Source organism: Sinohyriopsis cumingii, chromosome 5, assembly GCF_028554795.1.
Source record: "Sinohyriopsis cumingii isolate HCF-2022 chromosome 5, ASM2855479v2, whole genome shotgun sequence".
Taxonomy (NCBI): domain Eukaryota; kingdom Metazoa; phylum Mollusca; class Bivalvia; order Unionida; family Unionidae; genus Sinohyriopsis; species Sinohyriopsis cumingii.
Window position 1 is genome coordinate 516,158 of NC_142965.1, and position 21,974 is coordinate 538,131.

At 36.5% G+C, this 21,974-nt stretch overlaps 1 protein-coding gene across 1 annotated transcript in view; it reads right to left on the minus strand.

Moving 5' to 3' along the window:
• LOC149798505 (uncharacterized) overlaps nt 1-21,974 on the minus strand; it is a 66,472-nt gene that overhangs the window by 3,442 nt on the left and 41,056 nt on the right. The window contains exons 5-6 of the mRNA XM_089957102.1: nt 17,209-17,273; nt 12,527-14,079 (exon numbers count right to left, since the gene is read on the minus strand). Of these exons, the coding sequence (XP_089813228.1) occupies nt 12,527-14,079; nt 17,209-17,273 (1,618 nt within the window). The remainder of the gene's footprint in view (nt 1-12,526; nt 14,080-17,208; nt 17,274-21,974) is intronic.

A 21,974-nucleotide genomic window follows, 5' to 3' on the forward strand; every position in this document is an offset into this window, starting at 1 on the left:
CATTAATGGCACCTGATGCTTAATCTTATACACCTATATTAGCTAGAGAAAGATTGGAAGGAATCAAAAAGTTTTTGCCTGTTTGTCCTTCTCTTAGACAAAAACTTCAAGAACGTCAAATTATTTAAACCCATTACAAAGGTTACAGAAAGAGTTGCAGAGATAACTGAAGGTGTTCGTCCAACACAAGAACAGACTGCTAAATATACTAGGAAAACAAAAGAACTTTTGAAAAATCTCCCAATTGAAATAGCTGCTGATCAGCCTCCTCCTGAAAGGGAAGAAATACTTAAAGGTATTAGTGAAATAAAAAAAGATCTTGCACCTAAACCTGAAATAATAAAAGGAAATATTGAATTGATTAAAAAATTTATAGAAGATGTTGCTGAAGATCTTAAAAAATTGAAGAGGAAAATTTGTCTCGTGTTGCATTTGATAGTTATTTTCGAAAGTCTGAAATTTTAAAACCTGTTCATGTCGGCGTAAATAAGGATAGTTATTTTAAATGGATATATCGTTTTTATCATGACAAACCCGTGATCAGAAGTAAAGATGAAACATATGATGAATATATTAAAGAAATAAATAGACTTTGTGAGTTACATCTTCAACAGCAGCAACTACAATTTCCTCAGCAAGAACCTTCATATCAGCTTCCTCCACCGCAGCAACAAATAGAACGACAACAAAAACAATCACAATCCCCTCGTCGACAACTTCCTCGACTTCCAATATTGTTGTGTTATTGTGTTAAAATATAAGATGAGACGTCGTGTTCTAACTATCAATACTTTTATATATACAAGTGACTACTGTGAGGTCTTAATACAGAGTGCTATCAAAGAGGCAGACGCCTGTAAATAGTACCAGTGGAGCTATGACTCATGCACAGAGGGTTCTGATTGGTCAGTTACACATGTATAATGTTACATCTCTCTTCTTACAAAGAAAAGGTTTGATTAACTTTTAATAAACTGTCTAAATGAATCATGAACCATTATAACTAATATATCAAAATCAAGTTCGTCTTTGATAGCAATGCTTACAATGATTAACGAATAAAAGTCTGTGACAGGCTGAGAATGCATTGTATATTTTTTTTTAAAATATCCTGCTGCTTGTTTGATTGCTATTTAATGTACACAGCTGGTCCTTATCTTGAATCACCGTCTGTGTTTATCAACAAAACCTTACACTGTGCTACACTAATGACTGTTCTGTTAGCTGAGTCTCTCTTATCTGTGAGTACAGGATTTCCTAACTGTTTCTTATCCAGGATATGTACAGGTTTTAGGAACTGATATTACACTGACTCTATTATCTTTGGTTTTACTAGCCTACCAGAACGTGTGTAGTATCCGCTTTGCTGACAATATTGTGGGTTTCTTGCGGCAGGCTCAGGCGTACTTCGGCTGAAACATTGAGATTCCACTGATTGTGAAATTGGTTTACTGGCATTTGCGGGAAGTGTTACTGCTGTACACAGTGTGTTTTCAATCTGAGAGAAGGGCGCATTTATATTACATTGTAGGGGGTGTGTTTCATTAGTTTTCATGAGCTGACGTCTATTGCGACGATAAATGGTACCATCTTTGGTGCGAACTGAGTATGACCTTTCGTCGAGTTTTCTTAATATAACGGCAGGTTCCCAGTTTTGACCTTTGAATTGAACTCTGACTGATTCCCCTTCCTTAAGTGGTTTTAGTGGTTTTGCACTTTTATCATAATAATTCTTTGTTTTCTTCTTGCGAAGTGTAATTTTCTTTTTGACCTCAGCGGTGATGGGTGTTTTGGGAATTAGCTTTTCGCGGGTTGTTGGGAGAATTGATCTGAGTTGTCTCCCCATCAACAATTGTGCTGGTGAGAACCCGATATCAAGAGCAGTGGCTCGATATTCTAATATGCCTATAAGCGGTTCTCTGCCATCGGGTTTTGCTTTTGAGAGAATTCTCTTTACAGTTTGAACTGTTTTCTCCGCTAGGCCGTTCGACTGAGGGTATGTGGGACTCGATGTAACATGTTTAAAGTCCCATTCTTTCGCGAAGCTTGCGAACTCTCGGGAAGAATAGCATGTTTGATTGTCGCTGACAACGACTTCCGGTATTCCGAAGCGCGCGAATATGCTTTTCATGTGATTAATAACAGTGCAACTTTTTGAGCTTGCGAGTGCCTTAACTTCAAAGTAGCGACTGAAATAATCTACTACAACAATGTAATCTTTATTATCCCATGTAAATAGGTCTGTGGCGACTTTTTGCCATGGATATTCAGGGACGTCATGGGGGATGAGAGGTTCCTTTTGGTTAGAACTTCTGCGGTCCAAGCAGATAGAGCATTTTGACACTACATAGGAAATGTCAACTGAGATTCTTGGCCAGAACAACACATCTCTGGCTCTTTTCAGACACTTCTCAATACCTAAATGTCCCGAATGTACAGTTTCTAGCATTTTCTGCCTGAGGACTTGTGGTATAACTATTTTTTGACCTTTCAAAATTAACCCATCTACAACCGAAAGTGTATCTCTATAATTCCAATAGTCAATTATCTCTGATTGACAGCTTGACCTCTTTTCAGGCCACCCTTCAATTATGACCTGTTTCAGTATGACCAGCTGGGGGTCTTGTTCAGTGAGAGATTGAATTTCTTCCTTCTTACGATCAGATATAGGTAATGCTGATAACACCATATGCACATGCATATCTATACCTTCAGATAAGGTGGGGAGTGTATCAGATAAAAACTTACGGCAGAGTGTGTCTGCTACGGGTATGTTCTTACCTTGGTAATGTTTTACCTCTAGGTCATAACGCTGCAGCTGCAAAAGCATGCGTTGTAGTCTCGGTGGGGCTGCGTAGAGGGGCTTTTTCATTATAGCGACAAGTGGAAGGTGATCAGTTTGAACGTGTACCTTTCTCGCGTATACATATTGATGGAACCGTTTGCATCCAAACAGTATAGCGAACATTTCTTTCTCTATCTGAGCATAATTAATTTCAGTTGTAGTCAAGGATTTTGATGCAAAAGCCACGGGCTTATCATCTTGCATTAGGGCGGCACCGAGCCCATATTTTGATGCATCAACTTGCAAAGTCAGTGGTTTCTTAGGGTCAAAGTAGGACAGAACAGGTCCCGGGCTTATAGTAATTATGTCTTTGACCTTTTGAAATGCGTCTATTTGCGGAGAGTCCCATGAAAACTCTACGTCTTTCGCTAACAGTTGTCTTAACGGACTGGTGACCCCAGTCAAATTTGGGGCAAATTTGGACAAGTAGTTAACCATGCCAAGAATGGTTTCTAACTCTGCGCGGTTACGAGGGGGTTCCATTTCTCTGACCGCTGATACTTTGGCAGGGTCGGGTTTGAGACCTTCTGCTGACAGAATGTGCCCGAAGTACTGTACTTCTGTAACACCTACTTCTAGTTTTTCCTCATTAAGCCGGATTCCTTTTTCGAGGGAACGTTTGAGAACATTTCTCAAATTTGTATCATGTTCGTCGCGTGTGCGTCCGAAAACTAGTATATCGTCGCAAATCGAAACAATACCACTTGAACCTTCAAAGCTCTCATCGATCTGCCTTTGGAATTCATCCTGAGATGATTTCAAACCAAATGGGAGACGCAAGAAACGGTAACGGCCGTAAGGGGTGTTGAAAGTTGTGAGGTATGATGAGTCACGTGACAGTTTTATTGCCCAATATCCTGACCGTGCATCCAATTTGGTGAAGTATTTTGCACCTGATAATTGGGGTAGGATATCGTCTAGTGTGCGCATAGGGTAATGGGGACGCAAAATTGCTTTATTAAGATCTTGTGGGTCGAGACATACCCTTAGTTTACCCGATTGCTTTTCTACGACAACCATAGAATTTACCCATGCTGTAGGTGATGTAACCGGGGCAATGATATTTTCGTTTTCCATGCGATCAAGTTCAGTTTTGAGTCTGTCTTGAAGTGCGACAGGTACTCGCCGCGGAGGGTGCACTACAGGTGTAGCCTTGGGGTCGATGTGTATGGTACATTCCCCAGGGAAAAGACCTATGCCGTTGAAGACTTCGGCATATTCCTTGAGAACAACTGCATTAGTGAGGCGCGTACTCTTGTTACATTGTAAATTTGACATCTGTGTCTGAACGGAGTATGTAAATTTAACTAAGCCTAACTCCATACAAGATTGTAAACCAAGAATAGGTGGTGCTTTCGTTTTAACAATGTAGAACTCGAGTTCATGTGTACGTTCAGTGCGCTTACACGTGAGATTGACTGTACCCATTGTACTCAATAATTTGCCGTCATATGCGGATAATGTGCTTAATGTAGGTTGAAGTGGATGTTTAATGCCTAGCTTTTTGAATATATGCGATGGTATGATGTTAACTTGAGAGCCAGTATCCAATTTAAAATCAGTAGAAACTAAATTAGGTCCTACCTCTATCGCCGCATACGCCTGGCCATTGGCAATTATATCCCTTTTTACACTGTCAATATATGAATCCTCGTTTTTATGTTCATTGTTAATCACACTGACCGTTTTTGATCTGCACACTTTCTCAAAGTGATTGAGTTTATGACACTTATTGCAAGTCTTTCCTTTTGCAGGGCACTTGTCCTGGCTTGAATGTGACTTGTATCCGCAGTGTCCACAGGTCGCGTTGACGCTCCGTCTGGAAGATGTGGTCCATTTCTTCTTTGGCTGTAGTTCTTTTGTCTTGGCCTGTCGTTGAATTGTCGCATGTACTTCCGGTCTGGCTGATGCAGACATGGTCTGGAGCTGCTCCTGGGCATATTCATGGCTTTGACTGATGTTAATAGCCTTTTCCAAGGTCCACTTTTCACCTTCGTTGATAAGTTTTTCTCGTATCCTTGGTGACGATACCCCGAAGACAATTCTATCACGAATCATGTCGTCTTCGTCTTTGAAGAGACAGTCCTTGGCCAAAAGTTTCAGTGAAGTCACATATTGCTCTATTGTCCTGGAGCCTTGAATTTCATTGTTAAACTTGAATCTGGCAAAGACCGGATTTAATTTTGGTTGCACGTGATGTTTGAATTTTGTAAAGAGCGTTGATGGGTCCTTTTTATCTTCATCCGTCAGAGTCCATGTGTTGAAAATATCTCTACCTTTGTCGCCTACCCAAAGTAGAATGTAGTTGGCTTTGACCGCATCACTTCTTCTGCTCATCGGTCCATTAAATATTAATTCACAGTGTTGTTGGAATTTAGCCCGTGAGTTGGTAAGGTTGGAATTGTCCCAGTCCATGGTAGGGGTTGGCACGCCGGAAAGATCCATCTCGAAGGTATTAAGTTCGTATGCAGAAATTTCAACGTTTTTAAGGTTTTAAATTCGTGCAAAATCTTCCGTGGATTGTAAAGTTATTGTTTCAAAATATCCATTTACGATCCATGTGCTATTCCAGTTATAATTAGTATCCCACTTCTGACACCATGTTGTGTTATTGTGTTAAAATATAAGATGAGACGTCGTGTTCTAACTATCAATACTTTTATATATACAAGTGACTACTGTGAGGTCTTAATACAGAGTGCTATCAAAGAGGCAGACGCCTGTAAATAGTACCAGTGGAGCTATGACTCATGCACAGAGGGTTCTGATTGGTCAGTTACACATGTATAATGTTACAAATATCTCCTCCAATTACTGCACAAAAAAGGAAAGCATCATTTGAACCTTGATCTCAATATCCCCAACAAGAAACTTCCCATCAACTTCCTCCACTGCAGCAAGAAATAAAACGACAACAAAAACAACCACAGTCTCCTGGATCACGAATTCCTAGGTCACAACAAAAGCCACAACATCCTCAGCGAAAACCTAGGGCTTATAGAAATATACTTACTGAAAGATATTAAAATTTACTCGATGATCGAGTAGAGTCAACAGGTATTGCTTCTTTTCTTGTAAATAGAGATAAATTGGTGTATAAAGATTCTGTTGAACGGGTAAAACCTGAAAATTGGATTGCTACAGTATATGCCGCCCATAAAAAGCGAGATTCTTTAGATACTACTAGTCAGGATTTTATTAACTTCAAACCAGAAACAATGATATACAGAGATACAATGCATATAAAAATAGCTAAAGAAAATAATATAAACGTTGAAGAAGCTAAACAGCAACGTAGTGACCCTGATGAAATTCACGGACTTGAGTCAGGCGCTACTGGAAGTGGTTTTTGCTCAACTACGCCAGGAGGAAGCGATTTTATTACTTGTCTGACAGTGTTCTTTCTGACGTGGATAGATCAGAAGTTCTGATTAGAGGAAACGTGCTGGAAATAATTCGCCGGAAATTATTAATGAAGTATCTTATATTTGTCGAAGATTATTTACTGACGGTATTATGATCGCAACATTTATCGTTCTCTCATAGATGAAATTGGGGATGATTATCACAGCGACAAAGCAATTAATTAATCAGCATGTAATTTAAAAATGATTATACATAATGCACAACGTCAACATGTAATGGTCAGGGTAGTAAACTCACGATTGCCAACTTTCAAACCAATTTACGGAGATGGACTCGGTGATACTGTTATGGGTCTATTCAAAACGATGGCTCCAAAACCAATACCGATTGCAAAACATTTATGGACGAAGGCTATTGAGGTTATTCGTGATAAAGGTATTAATTCTATTGGTAATCTTGCCGGTAAAGCGTTCTCGACAGTTAAGGATAGAGTAGATCGATTAGTACAAAGAAACACACATCAAGTAAAATTACCTAGCACTGAAGTTATGCCTGCAAATGTCAGTAAAATAATAAATCAAACCGCAAATCAAAAACTATCAGAGTTGGCTGGTGAAGCAGAAATAAATATAACGGCAAATTTAATAGCAGGAAGTTGTCTTCGTGTTAGACGATAACGATTATAATAAAATGTTCAAACGAGTATCCGATCCGGAGTTCGATATAAACAAACCAGTTCTGAAAGATGAATCTATACGCGATTATTAATTTTATTCCCACGACTCAAGACAGCCAAATTAACGTGGAAAAATCAAATTACAAGTTCAAGATACAAGCAGATAGTTCTTACCTGCTGAAGCATTTATTGAGGTAGAATGTGAAATTATAAAAACAGATGACACTGAATATGTAGCTAATGTTAGAGTTGGTTTTGTCAACAACGGTATCATGGCGTTGTTTGACAGTGCCATGTATATCATCGACGGAAGAAATATTGAATCAATTCAAAAAACGCTTACGTTGCCACGACGATAATAAGTCTAGCAAGATATTCAGACGATTATACAAGATCAGATGGCCCGACAGTGGTGATCTCCAAAGAGACTTCTGACCACCCTGATTACAGACAGTATAATATGAGACGACCAATAAACTGTGCCGGCAACATTGACGCTGATGTGTGGCCGGTGGTTCATGGTGTTAATCCAGAATTCAACTTAGGGTTTACAACAAGACGATCAATGTTGAAAGGTGATCGTAGAAGATTTTCATGCTCAATTCTACTGTCACATATTTTTGGATTTTGCAGAAATGTTAGAAAGATTATTTTCGGAGCGAAGCATATATTTGTACTTGTAAGAAAGGCTACTGATGATGATGCTATCTGGCGTGCTGAGGGAGCTGATCCTGCTGGAACCGCAGCGCTTCATGGAAAAGTAACACTGCTGAAGAACAACAATTACTTTTTTATGGATTCAGGTGGTAAATCATTGTTATCATGGTTGACAGTAACCACAGATGGTGTTCAAATCGTTTTTAATGTTTTATTTATATGGTACATTGCATCACAGCAAGGTGCTTCTGCACCACGACATATATGCATTGCTTTCCAAAATACTGGACGAGTAAAATCGCAGGTACGCAGTCATATGATATTTGATAAACTTGGCGTCTCTGAAGTTTCCTTAAGGATAAACGGACATCAAGAACCATCTGAAGATATATTATTGAATTTTGAAAATAATCATGTAGCGCGGACATATCATCAGTTAATGACATTTATGGGACGTGATCAAAATATAGATACTGGTTTACAAATTTCACAGCTAAATTTTACAACATTTTATCCAATCTATTACTTTTCGTTGGAACATCTTGATTTATCTCGACAATCTGTTGTTGATATTCACCTTCGAGCTCGAGTAAACGTATTACCCGCTGGTGGTAACTACAGAGCAATTTCAGTTATTCTAGCAGATAAAGCAATGTTACTTGAAGGTGCTGGTGGAAGAATGCGGTTTATTGACGTTCCAGTAGAAAACATGTAATTAAATCACCTATCCTATTATACAAATGTCGTATAGTCACGTTAGAGTCACTCTGACTTCCGGTCAGGTGAAAAAAATACAATGAAAACTCGCGAGTAAATGCGGAACAAAAATATCACTGAAAAAAGATCAAATTTCTAGTGGTGGTCCAAACAAATTATCATTAACCAAGTCTCAACTTACAAATTTTAATAAGGTCTTAGAATCAAAAACGGGAGTTCTGCTACATCTTTCTCCGAGCTCTATTAAAGATATAGTTGAAGTAGGTGGAATATTTCCACTTCTTGCAGCTATACCAGCGTTAATAGCCGCAGCCGCACCTGCCGTTGCAAAAGCAGCCGCGTTAGGTGCTGTTGGAACCGCCGCTGGAATGGCATTAAAGAAAGCATCAGGACAACGATATAAAAAGGAAGGGGTTTAAGATTACCAGGAACCCCTTAACGGTGCTGGGAAGCTCTGAAACTTCCAGGAACAATTCGTTAATTCGTCAAATGTCAAAGTTTGATTTACTTGATGCTGATAAAAATTAAATATAAAAAATTTTCAGAGGTGTTTTCATGAGTGACCAATTTCCAATGCAGCCAAACGATTTTGAAACAGGTTTTATTGATGTTCTGATAATTTAGGACCTGGTACTCATTGGGTGGCATACGCTACTGATCCACGTGGAATAGTTTATTTCGATTCGTAAGAGTTGGCTCCACCAACTGAGTTTTTAAAATATATAAACACAATAAAATCTCCAGTCTGGTACTCAACATTACCAATACAAACATTAACCGATCCACCGATATGTGGTTGTGAAGTAATTAATGTGTTCAGTGCTATATCAAAATCATTATTACCACCTCATAAAGTCGTGCATGATTATGCAAGTAATCACGTCGTTTTAAACAGATCTTAAAGTATATAATGGTTGATATTTACGGAAGATCTTCTTCTATCAAGGGCAAGAGAAAAAAAATGACATTGATTTGTCAAATTACGCGACTAAAGATGAACTTGCTGATATTATGAACCTCTCTGGAGTTTATCGAGATGAGGTCGTTATTTTTCAGGACAAATACGGTGTTTTAAAGACGAGCAATATCAAATGGAATGATATAGTGCGTAGAGTTCTTGGTGCTACTACGAATAACATTCCAGAATTGACTGACGACGGTAGAATCAGAGACTCAAATATATCATAAGCAACTATTAGAAATGAAATTGCAAGAAGCGTTGCTAATCGTTTGCGGAACACCTTTGATACAATGACAGGCGAACTCAGCATGAAGGGAAATAAGATAGTTGTTTTAAGAGATCCAACATCTGATGAAGATGCTGCAACAAAACAATATGTAGACAATAGCTATAAAATGGTAGATACTAAGTTATCCACGCTACGAGCTGAGTATGATTCTCACGTAAGCGCGTTTACAAGACTTCGTAGAAACTTTAAAAAATTTGATGAAATCGCAGATAATTTCTTTCGCACTCATTTGAATGTTGACGTAAACTCTCTGATATTAAAATGGCTATATCAGATATTGAAACGATTAGAAAAATCTAGAAGATGTCATAAGTGGAATTCCTGAGATCGTTAAAAAATTAATCAAATTAAAATCCCCCACGGGCAGATTACCAACATAGTATACACAGTATCATCAGGATTCTCAACATGGTCACACCAAAATAACACTATCAAACATACTACAGGGGTCACTGGCGTATATAGGCCGTCCGTATTCACCGCTGCAAAATTTAAGATATTTACTACGTATCCATGGCGTCATTCAACCGATAATATTTCTGGAGTTGTGTCTATCATATTTAATAAAGGATACGAAGAAATATTTATTTTGGAAGCAGCTTATGAAAAAGTGACAGCAAAGTCTTACTGGTGGTGTCTGGAATTAGTGGCTGAAACACCTCAATTGGTTACTAAGTAAAATCTAATGAGCCTTCCGATCAACGTTCATAAAGTTCGGTACAATCAAGCACGTGAATGGCAAACAGTATTGAAAAATATTGTTGACGAGAATGTAGTAAAAATTATAAATATCTCAAAAGTGTATTTATTGTTGATATAATTGTTTAATAGCGTCTGCTGTTATTGATGGAACCGGCGTGTTATTATCAACAATAACAATAAACGCACCAGTAGTGGTGACAATTTGTGTTTCAACTACAACAACGATTGCCGGTACTCTCAAAATCATTGCAAAAAAAAATATGTACTTGTAGAAATGCAAAATTGCACGATTATATAATAAAATTACATTTAGCAACTCTAGTATACTCCAAATTATCCTCTTTAGTATCAACGAGCCTTAGTGATGGAAAAATATCAGATTTTGAGTTCACGGAGATGATAAAATTTACAATGAAGCAATAACAGTGATTGATTTAGAAAATCAGGATTTAAATAACAATGACATCTAGAACAAATCGTAACGAATACGACTCCAACAAAAACAACGATGATATCAGTAAATTCAGTTATTCTAGAATTTAGTGTTAACTTTCCAACTACAATTTGTGTGTGTGTGTGTTTGTACTAGTTAACCTTTTACCACTTGAATTTTTTTACATTTGTCCTTAACTCTTTAATTCATGCAAACTATAGTTAAAGAGGCGTGCGCAGTTGGAAGGGACGGAACTCATATTCTTTTATCTCCCTTGGATTACCTTTTTCCAGTCACCAAAGCAGCAAACCCTTCAATAGCACGTTACTACCGACCCGGAATAAATAGTTACATGCGTTTTAGAAATCTCATATCAGAGTGTTTGAGAAATGTCACACATATTTTTGAAGTCTGCTAGTGTTGTTTCAATTGAAAGTTCGGTGTGTAGGTTGTGTTCCTTCCTTTAAGTTGCGAGTTCCAATCTTCTTAGTTAAGTAAATCGAGAACGGCTGACATTATGTTATGAAGCACCGTAAAAGTACACAAATTTTCAGGTCAATGTATCAAACTGTTCGCTGCAATTTTTAGTCGATTCAATTTTCGAAGTTGTGTTTACGAAAATGCCGTACCCAAGGAATTACGAAGCCGTTCGAGTTTTGCTGAATGTTCGTGTGATTGATGTTTGACTGATCGAAACTGAACTGTCTTTAAAAATGTTACCATCTTATTCAATGGCTGTTTTTGGCTGTTTGCTCACCATTTACATGAACGGCGTTTAGATGTGGCAAATGGGGCGATCGCCCCAGGTCCCGCTCTTGAGGGGACCCCATGCTTCTGGCCTAAGGTCGTCCTTATGAGTTTTTCAAGCTATATTCTCTGGAAAATTGGAAACAAGTTATGACCAAGACGTCGACGTTCAGAGTACACTTGCAATTAAGCAAATTATTGTTCTCAATTCGTGTCTTCATTTTGTTTGAAAAATAACAACAATAATCAGTTTATTAGGCCAAAGGCATTGTCGTTATGCTATTATTTGTATTAAAAAACCCGTTGTCCACAAACAGGAATTTTTTATGAATAATGAGCAAACTAAATTCGTGCGCCAAATCGCGAAAGTTGATCTAGTCTAGACATAATCAGTGTTTGCAGTAGCATACCAATCGAGATACCGATACTCTGGCCCCTCGCGGTCATGGTTGGCCCTAGGCCCCGCGTACTTCTAACGCTGCCTCTGACCATTTGATATGATATTCAAACAGGTTGCAGCACAACACAATTCACCATGTTCTGTACACAGATTTGCTTGTAGTTTAATAGGAGCAACAATTTTCCTACTCTTCAAATATTTTCTTTTACAATTGTTTTTAATCAGCAAAAGAAATACAGTGAAATAAATTGGTTGCAATTATTACAGTTGTAAGTTGATATAATTTGGGAAAATATCGTATATTTAATAAACGCGTACTGCTTAGTATTTATCAAAACAGTGACATAGCATGAAAATATTGAAAAAGAGCGTTTTCATTTTCATTATTTAATATTTGTTGAATTAGAGACTAAAATTATAGTACATAAAAGTATAATTTAGATGAGTATATGTAAGCCCCCCCCCCCCATAAAAATGTAGGACTTTTAATTTTCGTTACAATCATATCAACATTTCATGTTTGTCATAGCAGTACCTCTATCTTAAATCAGTGTTTAAGGCCTGCGTCGTGTAGTACCTATTATTACTATAGACGATGTATGAATGCATGGTTCGATATTTATTTTAAGATTCATATATTCACTTACCCAACTGTTGACATTTATTTCTCCATATTAACTTACGTACGAATAAAGTTTAACTTTATTTGAGTATCATTTCGATCTGAACTTACTTGTGTTTAGGGCAGGGGTTGTTGTTGGTTGTTGAATAATTGTCATCATGGTCTCGTTGGTAGACATTGTTTTATCCACAGTTGTTGCTGTTGCAGTTGTTTCGCTACTAGTTGCATTTGCATTCGTGGTTGGTGGATGTGTAGTACTATATGTTGCTGTTAGTGTGGTAGTTGTTGAGGTCGATCCTGTACTAGTTGTACTTGGTTTCGCGGTTGTTGAAGTGCTGGTTGTGGTTGATGCTGTGGAAGATGTCGAGGTCGATGTTGTACTAGTTGTACTTGGTTTCGCGGTTGTTGATGTAATGCTAGTTGTGGCTGGTATTGTGGCAGATGTTGAGGACGATGTTGTACTAGTTGTACTTAGATTCACTGTTGTTGGAGATGTCGTGCTGGGTATGGTTGACGCTGTGGTAGATGTCGAGGTCGATGTTGTACTAGTTGTACTTGGTTTCGCGGTTGTTGATATAGTGCTATTTGTGGTTTGTGTTGTAGTAGATGTTGAGGTCGATGTTGTTCTAGTTGTACTTGGATTCAAGATTGTTGGAGATGTCGTGCTAGTTGTGGTTGGTATTGTGGTAGATGTCGAGGTCGATGTTGTACTAGTTGTACTTGGTTTCGCGGTTGTTGATGTAGTGCTAGTTGTGGTTGGAGTTGTAGTAGATGTCGATGTCGATGTTGTACTAGTTGTACTTGGTTTCGCGGTTGTTGATGTAGTGCTAGTTGTGGTTGGTGTTGTAGTAGATGTCGAGGTAGATGTTGTACTAGGTGTACTTGGATTCGTGGTTGTTGATGTAGTGCTAGTTATGGCTGGTGTTGTGAAAGATGTTGAGGTCGATGTTGTACTAGTTGTACTTGGATTCGCGGTTGTTGATGTAGTGCTAGTTGTGGTTGGTATTGTGGAAGATGTTGAGGTCGATGTTGTATTAGTTGTACTTGGATTCGCGGTTGTTGATGTAGTGCTAGTTGTGGTTGGTGTTGTGGAAGATGTTGATGTCGATGTTGTATTAGTTGTACTTGGATTCGCGGTTGTTGATGTAGTGCTAGTTGTGGTTGGTGTTGTGGAAGATGTTGAGGTCGATGTTGTACTAGTTGTACTTGGATTCGTGGTTGTTGATGTAGTGCTAGTTGTGGTTGGTGTTGTGGAAGATGTTGAGGTCGATGCTGTACTAGTTGTACTTGGATTCGCGGTTGTTGATGTAGTGCTAGTTGTGGTTGGTGTTGTAGTAGATGTCGAGATCGATGTTGTACTAGTTGTACTTGGTTTTGCGGTTGTTGATGTAGTGCTAGTTGTGGTTGGTGTTGTGGTAGATGTTGAGGTCGATGTTGTCGTACTGGTCTGTTTCATTGACAAAGGGTTGTTTAGTGATTCGTCTGCTGACTCAACCTTCACACTTGTTTTTTGGATCCTGAAGTTTGAAATGAACACGAAGTTTTGGTCACCTGCATCCACTGGCTGTTCAGTTATAATGGCTTTTAGTTCGTTCTCGCTAGGAGGATCCTGATTCTGTTTGATCTCGATGACAATAATGAAAATAACGATGACACTCCCATTTCTACAAAAAAAAACTTACATATTAGAACACCGTAACACCATATGCAGTCGAAAAATTAAAGCTTTATTTTAGACATAAACAGTAAACAGATTCTTGTCGACACAAGGATATGAAAGCGATCGAGCGACCACACATATCATTATCTGTATTCCCTCTTACTCTCTCTATGTATATATGAAGAGAGAGAGATAGATAGATAGATAGATAGAAAACCAAGTTACACATACACACAAATATATTCACACAAAATATGTTGCGTTTGTGTGTGCTTAAGTTACACATGACACGACGAGTAAGTTTTGCAAAGGTTTTGGAGAATAAAGATCGTGGTGGTCAGGGAAATTATCGATACGATTGAAACATGACCGACCAGCAACAGTGCAAAACTAGTATGAAACCAGCGCAAGCACTTTTGAAATCAACTGATTCCTTTTTAGAGGCCACAATATCACAAAAGTACAATTTCAGAAAAGAAAACATAATAAACATAACAAATAACAAAGCGCGAGTACTGTACGAAGTCTACATTGTGTTTGCTTAATATAGGTACAATTAATTACAAAATAAATATTGAAATATGTTGAATGTTGTTACGTTTTAGTGCCAATAATATATATATATATATATATATATATATATATATATATATATATATATATATATATATATATATATATATATATATTCGTACACATTTACAGATATACATATTTAAAGATATACATTGGTACATAGATAAGGTTCAATATTTCAAGCAACTTTTTAAGGGAATCTTGTTGTCATGAGACACTTCAACGTATATTGTCACGGAAGTTGTAAATAACCCTTTGTTTAGATCATTCCGCAGCAATGGCTGACTCATTACCGCCCGCTGTTTAAAAATGTATTCAAAAACATCATCGTTTCCCTCACGAAAAACTATCGTTGAGTTCATTCACGCTCTGTAACTTGGAATTTAACTTGCATATTATTATTTCCAGTGTATAATTTTACCTTACCAATGGAGCTTTCTTAAACGGCAACCATGCTTTTCTTAGAACCATTCCAATATCATAGACAAGGCTGGTTATTGACATCTAAAGACAATTTGATCATTAGAAATCGTTCTTGACAGTCTTACTTGTCCGAAGAAAAGAAGGAACTTTATTTGGCAGAGGTCTTCGACATTTCGATTAGAAACAACATATATAGGGGGAATGTTAATCCGTACACAATCTGATTAAAATCATAGGTGAAAACACTTGGCTGAAACAAGACATTTGGTATAAAAGTATAGATGACGATTCATGGAAGAGTGCAAAATGAACAATAATAATTAATGGCTGATTATTAGTGACCTATTACTTGAATAATTATTTTATTATTTGTGTTGTATTTCACTAACTTGCTGACAATATTAAGAAAGAAGCAAATATTCATACAAATCATATATACAGATTCGTTTGCAATGATATACATGAATGTGCATATTATTCCTTACATACATAAATTCACTCATGCACACACACACACACACACACACACACACACATATATATATATATATATATATATAGAGAGAGAGAGAGAGAGAGAGAGAGAGGATATTTGCTTGAAACGAGTGAATAACGGATATATTTCATTTAGTTTTTCACCCACGAGATGAAATATATCCGTTATTCACTCGTTTCAAGCAAATATTCGTTTTATTTTATGCTCACATACGTTGGCTACCTAAAGTTTGTGAAACAGTGAATTAGCAGATTTCTTACGGTAATGTCAGCTGTTTACCGTATATGTTCTGCTGTGCCATGTGCACAAAATGAGTTCTACATCAGATTGACAAGCTACAAGTTTCCAGGATAATAGACAGGGATAATTGATAAGACAATGACATGTACATAAGGGAAAAGTAGTTCAACGACAGAAAATCAAAGGGAGGTAAGTATGTTCTGACCGAAAAAAGTTGTTCCTGTAGTGAAAAAATATTTTTTTTTTTCACTACAGTGAAATATCAATATTATTTTAATTAGAAAATCAAGTAACTCGCTGCTTAGCATATATATATATATATATATATATATATATATATATATATATATATATATATATATATATATATATATATATATATATATATATAAAAGCAATTATTTGCCCCATGAGTATGTGTTTACAATTATGATTATTATAGTTTCCTGCGTCAAGGACATTGCGTTTACTATATTCTTTATTAGAATTTTAGCAATATGCTTTATAATTATACCAAAGGTTTTATTTTGTAAATATCTGAAACTATCTACAATGAAATTTTTCATTAAATAATAGTTCTTTTTAGAAATTGTTGATTGTGACCTGAGGACAAGTAGATGAGAATATTCTCTTGTTTTTGTAGTAATTATTTATTCGTGCTAGCGGATCTGAGTCGTGTTATTGTTGTGTACCGTAATTCATTTGGACTGGAATTTATTCAAATAATTTTTTCTCTGGACATACAAAGAAGTAGTCTAAAAATAATATTATTGGATATAGAATCGTGTTCAACAAAAGACAGTTGATACATCAGCTCGACACTGGCCACCACAGACACACCAACAATTCAAGTATTGGATTTATTTTGAATTTCTCTTAAAGTTTAATCAGAAGTTTAATCTTTATGACTTTTGTCAGTAATTCTAGGTTTATTTGGGATTTAATTTGCAATACCGTAAGTTCTTTTTATAATTTTGACTTTGTATTGTAAAAATATATATTGTTTGTTGAATTTTACAAAGCTTGCTGTTTCTCACTCTTTTTTATTACTTATTTTAAGACCATAGATTCGAAGTATACACACACACATATCTATCTATCTATCTGCATATATATATATATATATATATATATATATATATATATATATATATATATATATATATATATATATATATATATATATATATATATATATATATATATATATATATATATATATATATATATATATATATATATATATATATATATATATATATATATATATATGTATGTATGTATGTATGTATGTATGTATGTATGTATGGATATAATGTATAGCTGCAAACTCGAATCTCACATGCTATAAACGTATTTTGTGGAATGATGAAACCTTAATGATATTTAAAAACTCACCTTAGCTCTTCGATTTGAAGTCCGTTGTAACCCTTAATACTACCTGTATTGTACAGCGGCCCTATCTGAAATATATGGCATTATCTTGGTATTAGATTCACTGGCTGCGTTTGAAGTTTCAATACACTATTGCCTATGTTGTGTCGAGTAAACGGGAGCTAACTGGATTTTATGCTCTCTGCTAAACGATCAAAAACTTACACTATTTTCAAGCCCTGTCAGCCAGAGAGACGGGGGGGGGGGGGGGGGGGGGAGGGAGGAGAGGAAAATGGGTATAAATCTTAAAAAGTTTTAATAATAATTGTTATCATTAATCATTAGTAAAACCACACACATCAGTTCCATTTTTGATCCTAGCAAAATTATAGGAGCTTCAATAGTATTGTTAGTATTACATACGATGAACAACATCGGGTTTGACACAATAACGTTTAAGAATGAGGAGATGAAAATTTAGTTTGCGGACGTTGTTGTACTGATCTCATCAATCTCAATCCATGGCACATCGATGTCATCACATATCCTACTCCAGAAAAGCTAGTATGGAGAAAACATGCCAGTCTATATAATAAATTTCTTGCAAAAGGTACATGGGAAAAAATCTATTTTGCTGAAGATAAAGCGGTCTCTGCGTTTCGGGATTTTGTTCTTCGGACATTGTCATGAGAAGTTTTTTTTGATTATTTCATCACATGACTATATACGCATAACTGGATTATTTCATCACATGACTGTATACGCATAACTGGATTATTTCATCACATGACTGTATGCGCATAACTGGATTCTTTCATCACAGGAGAGGTACATGGTTATATGTGTCTGAATGATATAATTATATACGTACGAACTGGTGCAAAACATCAATCATTAAAACGAAGACTATTGTATTGCGTCATTATTTCTTCTTAAACTATACACAGTTATTAAAATAAGCATTATATGAGATATCATGTTGTTCTACATAAAACATCAATGGTTTTCTACTGGTGCAGTTTCCCTCTTCCAGTAAACCCTAAAAATTAAATGTGCTTCGCTTTCTCAAAGGATTATATTATTGTGGTTGTTGTTTCGCCTTGAAAGCATGGCGACATGAACAAAACTGAATCGAACTAAAGTGCCTCATCAAATAAGCGAACCTCTAAGTTGAATATTTGTCACTTGTTGATAATTTTAAATAGGAATTACTCACGTTTTCTTTGACGTCAAGTAAGCGACTAGAATGATAACCTTGTACGAAAGACGTAGTTTCCAGGAGGCTATTTTAATATCGTTGAGCTTAATTGTACGCCAAAATGATATTGCATCTTATAAACACACGACAAGCGAACATAGTTTATGAGACTTTTTTAATAAGCATTTTCCCCCACAACGATTAAAGTGTAGTAAAAATATGAATTAATTATAACAGAATACTGAACAAATAGCTATACCGTTCATATACCTCCCAAACATGCCCTTTAAATGGCTGAACTCGGAACTGTCAATCAGTTTCATTGTGTACCCGCTTAAATTTCCCGATTTTTTTCCAGACCTGCACACATTTAGATCAGTATACGAGACTTTACAAAGTGGGGTTCATTTTAGATGTAAGGCCCTTGTGAAATTAGCTAACGAAGGTAATACGGATAATATAGTGACACAGTACAATACAAAATAAACGCATGTAGACCTTTTTATATGAGAAATATTTCTTATTTTCTCTTTCAGTGTGAATCGCTGTAAACGACATTGAAGTAGTGGTATTCCACATATTGTATATTAAATCATTCCAAACAATTACTCTTCATCATCTGCCGCATCATTCATGTAGAACTAGACACAGAAAGGCACCCTAAATTAAAATATAATTTGGTTCGTTTGGAAAATACGTATCTACGTACTTCCACATTTTGTGACCTAAAAACGAACTTTGAGCCTCAACGATATTTTTCATTTTGTTAAAGATTGCCACATGTAAAATCCCAGTTGGGAACATGCATTTGTCTTTTCATTTCAAGCAAATATGTAAATGGTAATAGGGTGGAGGTCTTGAAAGTATACAGGCTATGACCCAGAGCTAATCCCTTTAAATCAAAAGGGACCCATGGGTTAATTTTAGGTGCGCTGTCACGTTATAAGTACGGAACAATAGCCAGATTGCAATATGTATATGCTAGACCCTGAGGCTAATTATTCGCTTCATAAATGTTGCGAGTGTGCGCCGACATCAAAAAGACGGGAGGGGAAGCCACTTGTATATAACATGGCCATAGGAACTTGTTACAGGCGCCTTATTCGGCGGCGTGGAATTCACATGTAAGTGGCATAAATTGTTGGTGTTGGCACAATGGAAATCAAGTGGGGGTCGTAAATCCACCCTTGACAGACTGCCGGGGAGGGGGCAATGTCTGCTAATTATGTAGACCACGGGTGAATCGACATCCACCCGAAACTGGGCAAAGCGTGGCCACCATTGGAATCGCAAGTTAAATCTAGTGTCTTGAAACTAAACGTCAGTAGTCGCTAAATCATCTTGCGGAAATTAGAAAAGGAAGTTATAAGCTACTCCGACGTCATTCGAAATTGGCGGGAAACATTGTTATTCTGGGAATTACAAAGGAGCTTCGGAAAGGTCAGTGACTTGTTTGCTCAATTGTCGCACTCTATTACTGCAAGGTAATTGTTCTTTAATTATGTGCATTATGTATACTTCATTACTAGAATCGTTAGTACGTAGAATCACCATTTGTAGGGATTGATTCATTTGTAGTGTTTGATCTACATACATATTTTGAGATATGAGCAATGTTTATGTAAAGAATTAATATTGTAATTCGCTATTTGGTTAATTCGTAGTAACCTCGTGCATTTATTCATGTGATATTCTAGATTTGCAAATGTTGAGTTGAATTATAACTTTGTATAATAGTTGCATTGGGCAACATTGGTTAATATGAGTATTTGACTATTGGTGTATACTTTGTAGGAGTATAATGTGTAAGGATATATTAGCGAATGGATATGTGGATATCTGTGTACACTTTGTAGCAGTGTAATGTACAGAAATGCGTCTGATTATGTGATATTGTTCTGTATAATAAGATTGACAATCTATATATACCGATGTGATGAAATCTATTGATATATGCATGATAAGCAGTTGATACCGTGTATACCATAGCAGAAGGTATGGGTATTTAGATGTGCACGAATGCGTGACCAAAGAAGGTAGTGGCTTATCTGATGATAGATTGTTGCTTAGTGTGAGGCTAGATAGATAGAGGAAAATACTAATGCATTTGTGTGTGTTCGGACAGGAAGCTTTTAGGGGCCGGAGGACCTATAGGAGGCAGAGAAGGGAAATACCCTGGTACAGTTGGTCCCGAGTCTCTGGGATTCAATAAAAGGAGGGAACGGAAGTGGAGGAAGTGAAGGGTGAAGGACGTGGTTGTTGGACTGAAGATGTACTGGATACCAGTCAAGAAATACTACAGATCATGAAATAAGTAGAAACACAGGACAGGAGGAAATTCTATCACGCTCAGTCAGATGATGAAATAGGCCGTCACTTGGTCGAGTGAAAGACGAGTGATAGGGTTTTGAATATTGAATTTCATTTGAGGAAGTATTATCTGTAATTGAATGGCATTAAAATTGTTGTTTATTTGAATTTCACCTTTTGTGTATTCAGTAATTTAACTGTCGGCATCGCTGACTGGGGGCTCGGAGCTTTGCATCTCTATCACTACTTCAATTTCTAACAAAAACGAGCCAGGGGGAGTCTTCTGTAATAATTAAAGATAATACTGGGAGCACCCCACCCCAACCTAAGGTAGTCAACGACAAGACCCCTTTACATGCACATATACATATATAATTCCGGACCCTGTAAGTATATATATATTTTTTTAATGTGGGAATTACAATATCTTCCAAGTTGAGAACCAGAGGCAATGCCCTTGAGAGTGGGGATGGATTTAAAGTTCAATGTCAATTGCATGTATATATTTATCAGTTCGAGCCTGGTACGTATTATTACGACTCTACGCTATTAAACTAAGTGATAGATAATAGCACAAAAAACATGTTTTGTAAAATTCAACAAAAATTTATTTCCCTAGAATACAAAGTGAATATTTAAAAAAGAACTTACAGTAATGCAAATTGAATCCCAAAATATTCCACAATGTTCTATGAAAAGTCCTAAAAATTAAAGTTCTAATTGAATTTCAGTGCTGCACGAACTAATATCAAACGCTCGCTGAAGGTTTTGACGTGCCTGTAGTGGCCTGTAACGTGGTGATGTGGCAAATGTCTTTTGATGAATAACAAGAATATAAACCAAATTGTTCTTCACTGAATCCACTATAATTCCCTGTTAGTGTTTCTTCAAGCATATTATTTATGAGCTCTTTGTTTTTCCAGTGAATAAATAATTTGAACACATACTTTCACCCAAATCAAATACTGGACACAACAATACAAATGATTCTACTTCAATACCTTACGTCATGAATTAATATTATTTATGAAACCCTCTACCTGACCTATGTCACAATTAGCATTTTCTTGAAATACTATGACATAATGGAATATTTAAGCTTGAACATTCTGAGTTTTTTTAAAAAGATAACATCTGTTACTAAAATTATAGTTGGTCGACGGTTCTTTCAGGGGTTTTCCCGGATTCTTCCTCCACAATTAATACTGGCCACCATGTATAGCCTATCGTGTGCTGAAAAATGGCGTTAAACCCTACAAGAACAACAACTAAAATTATAATA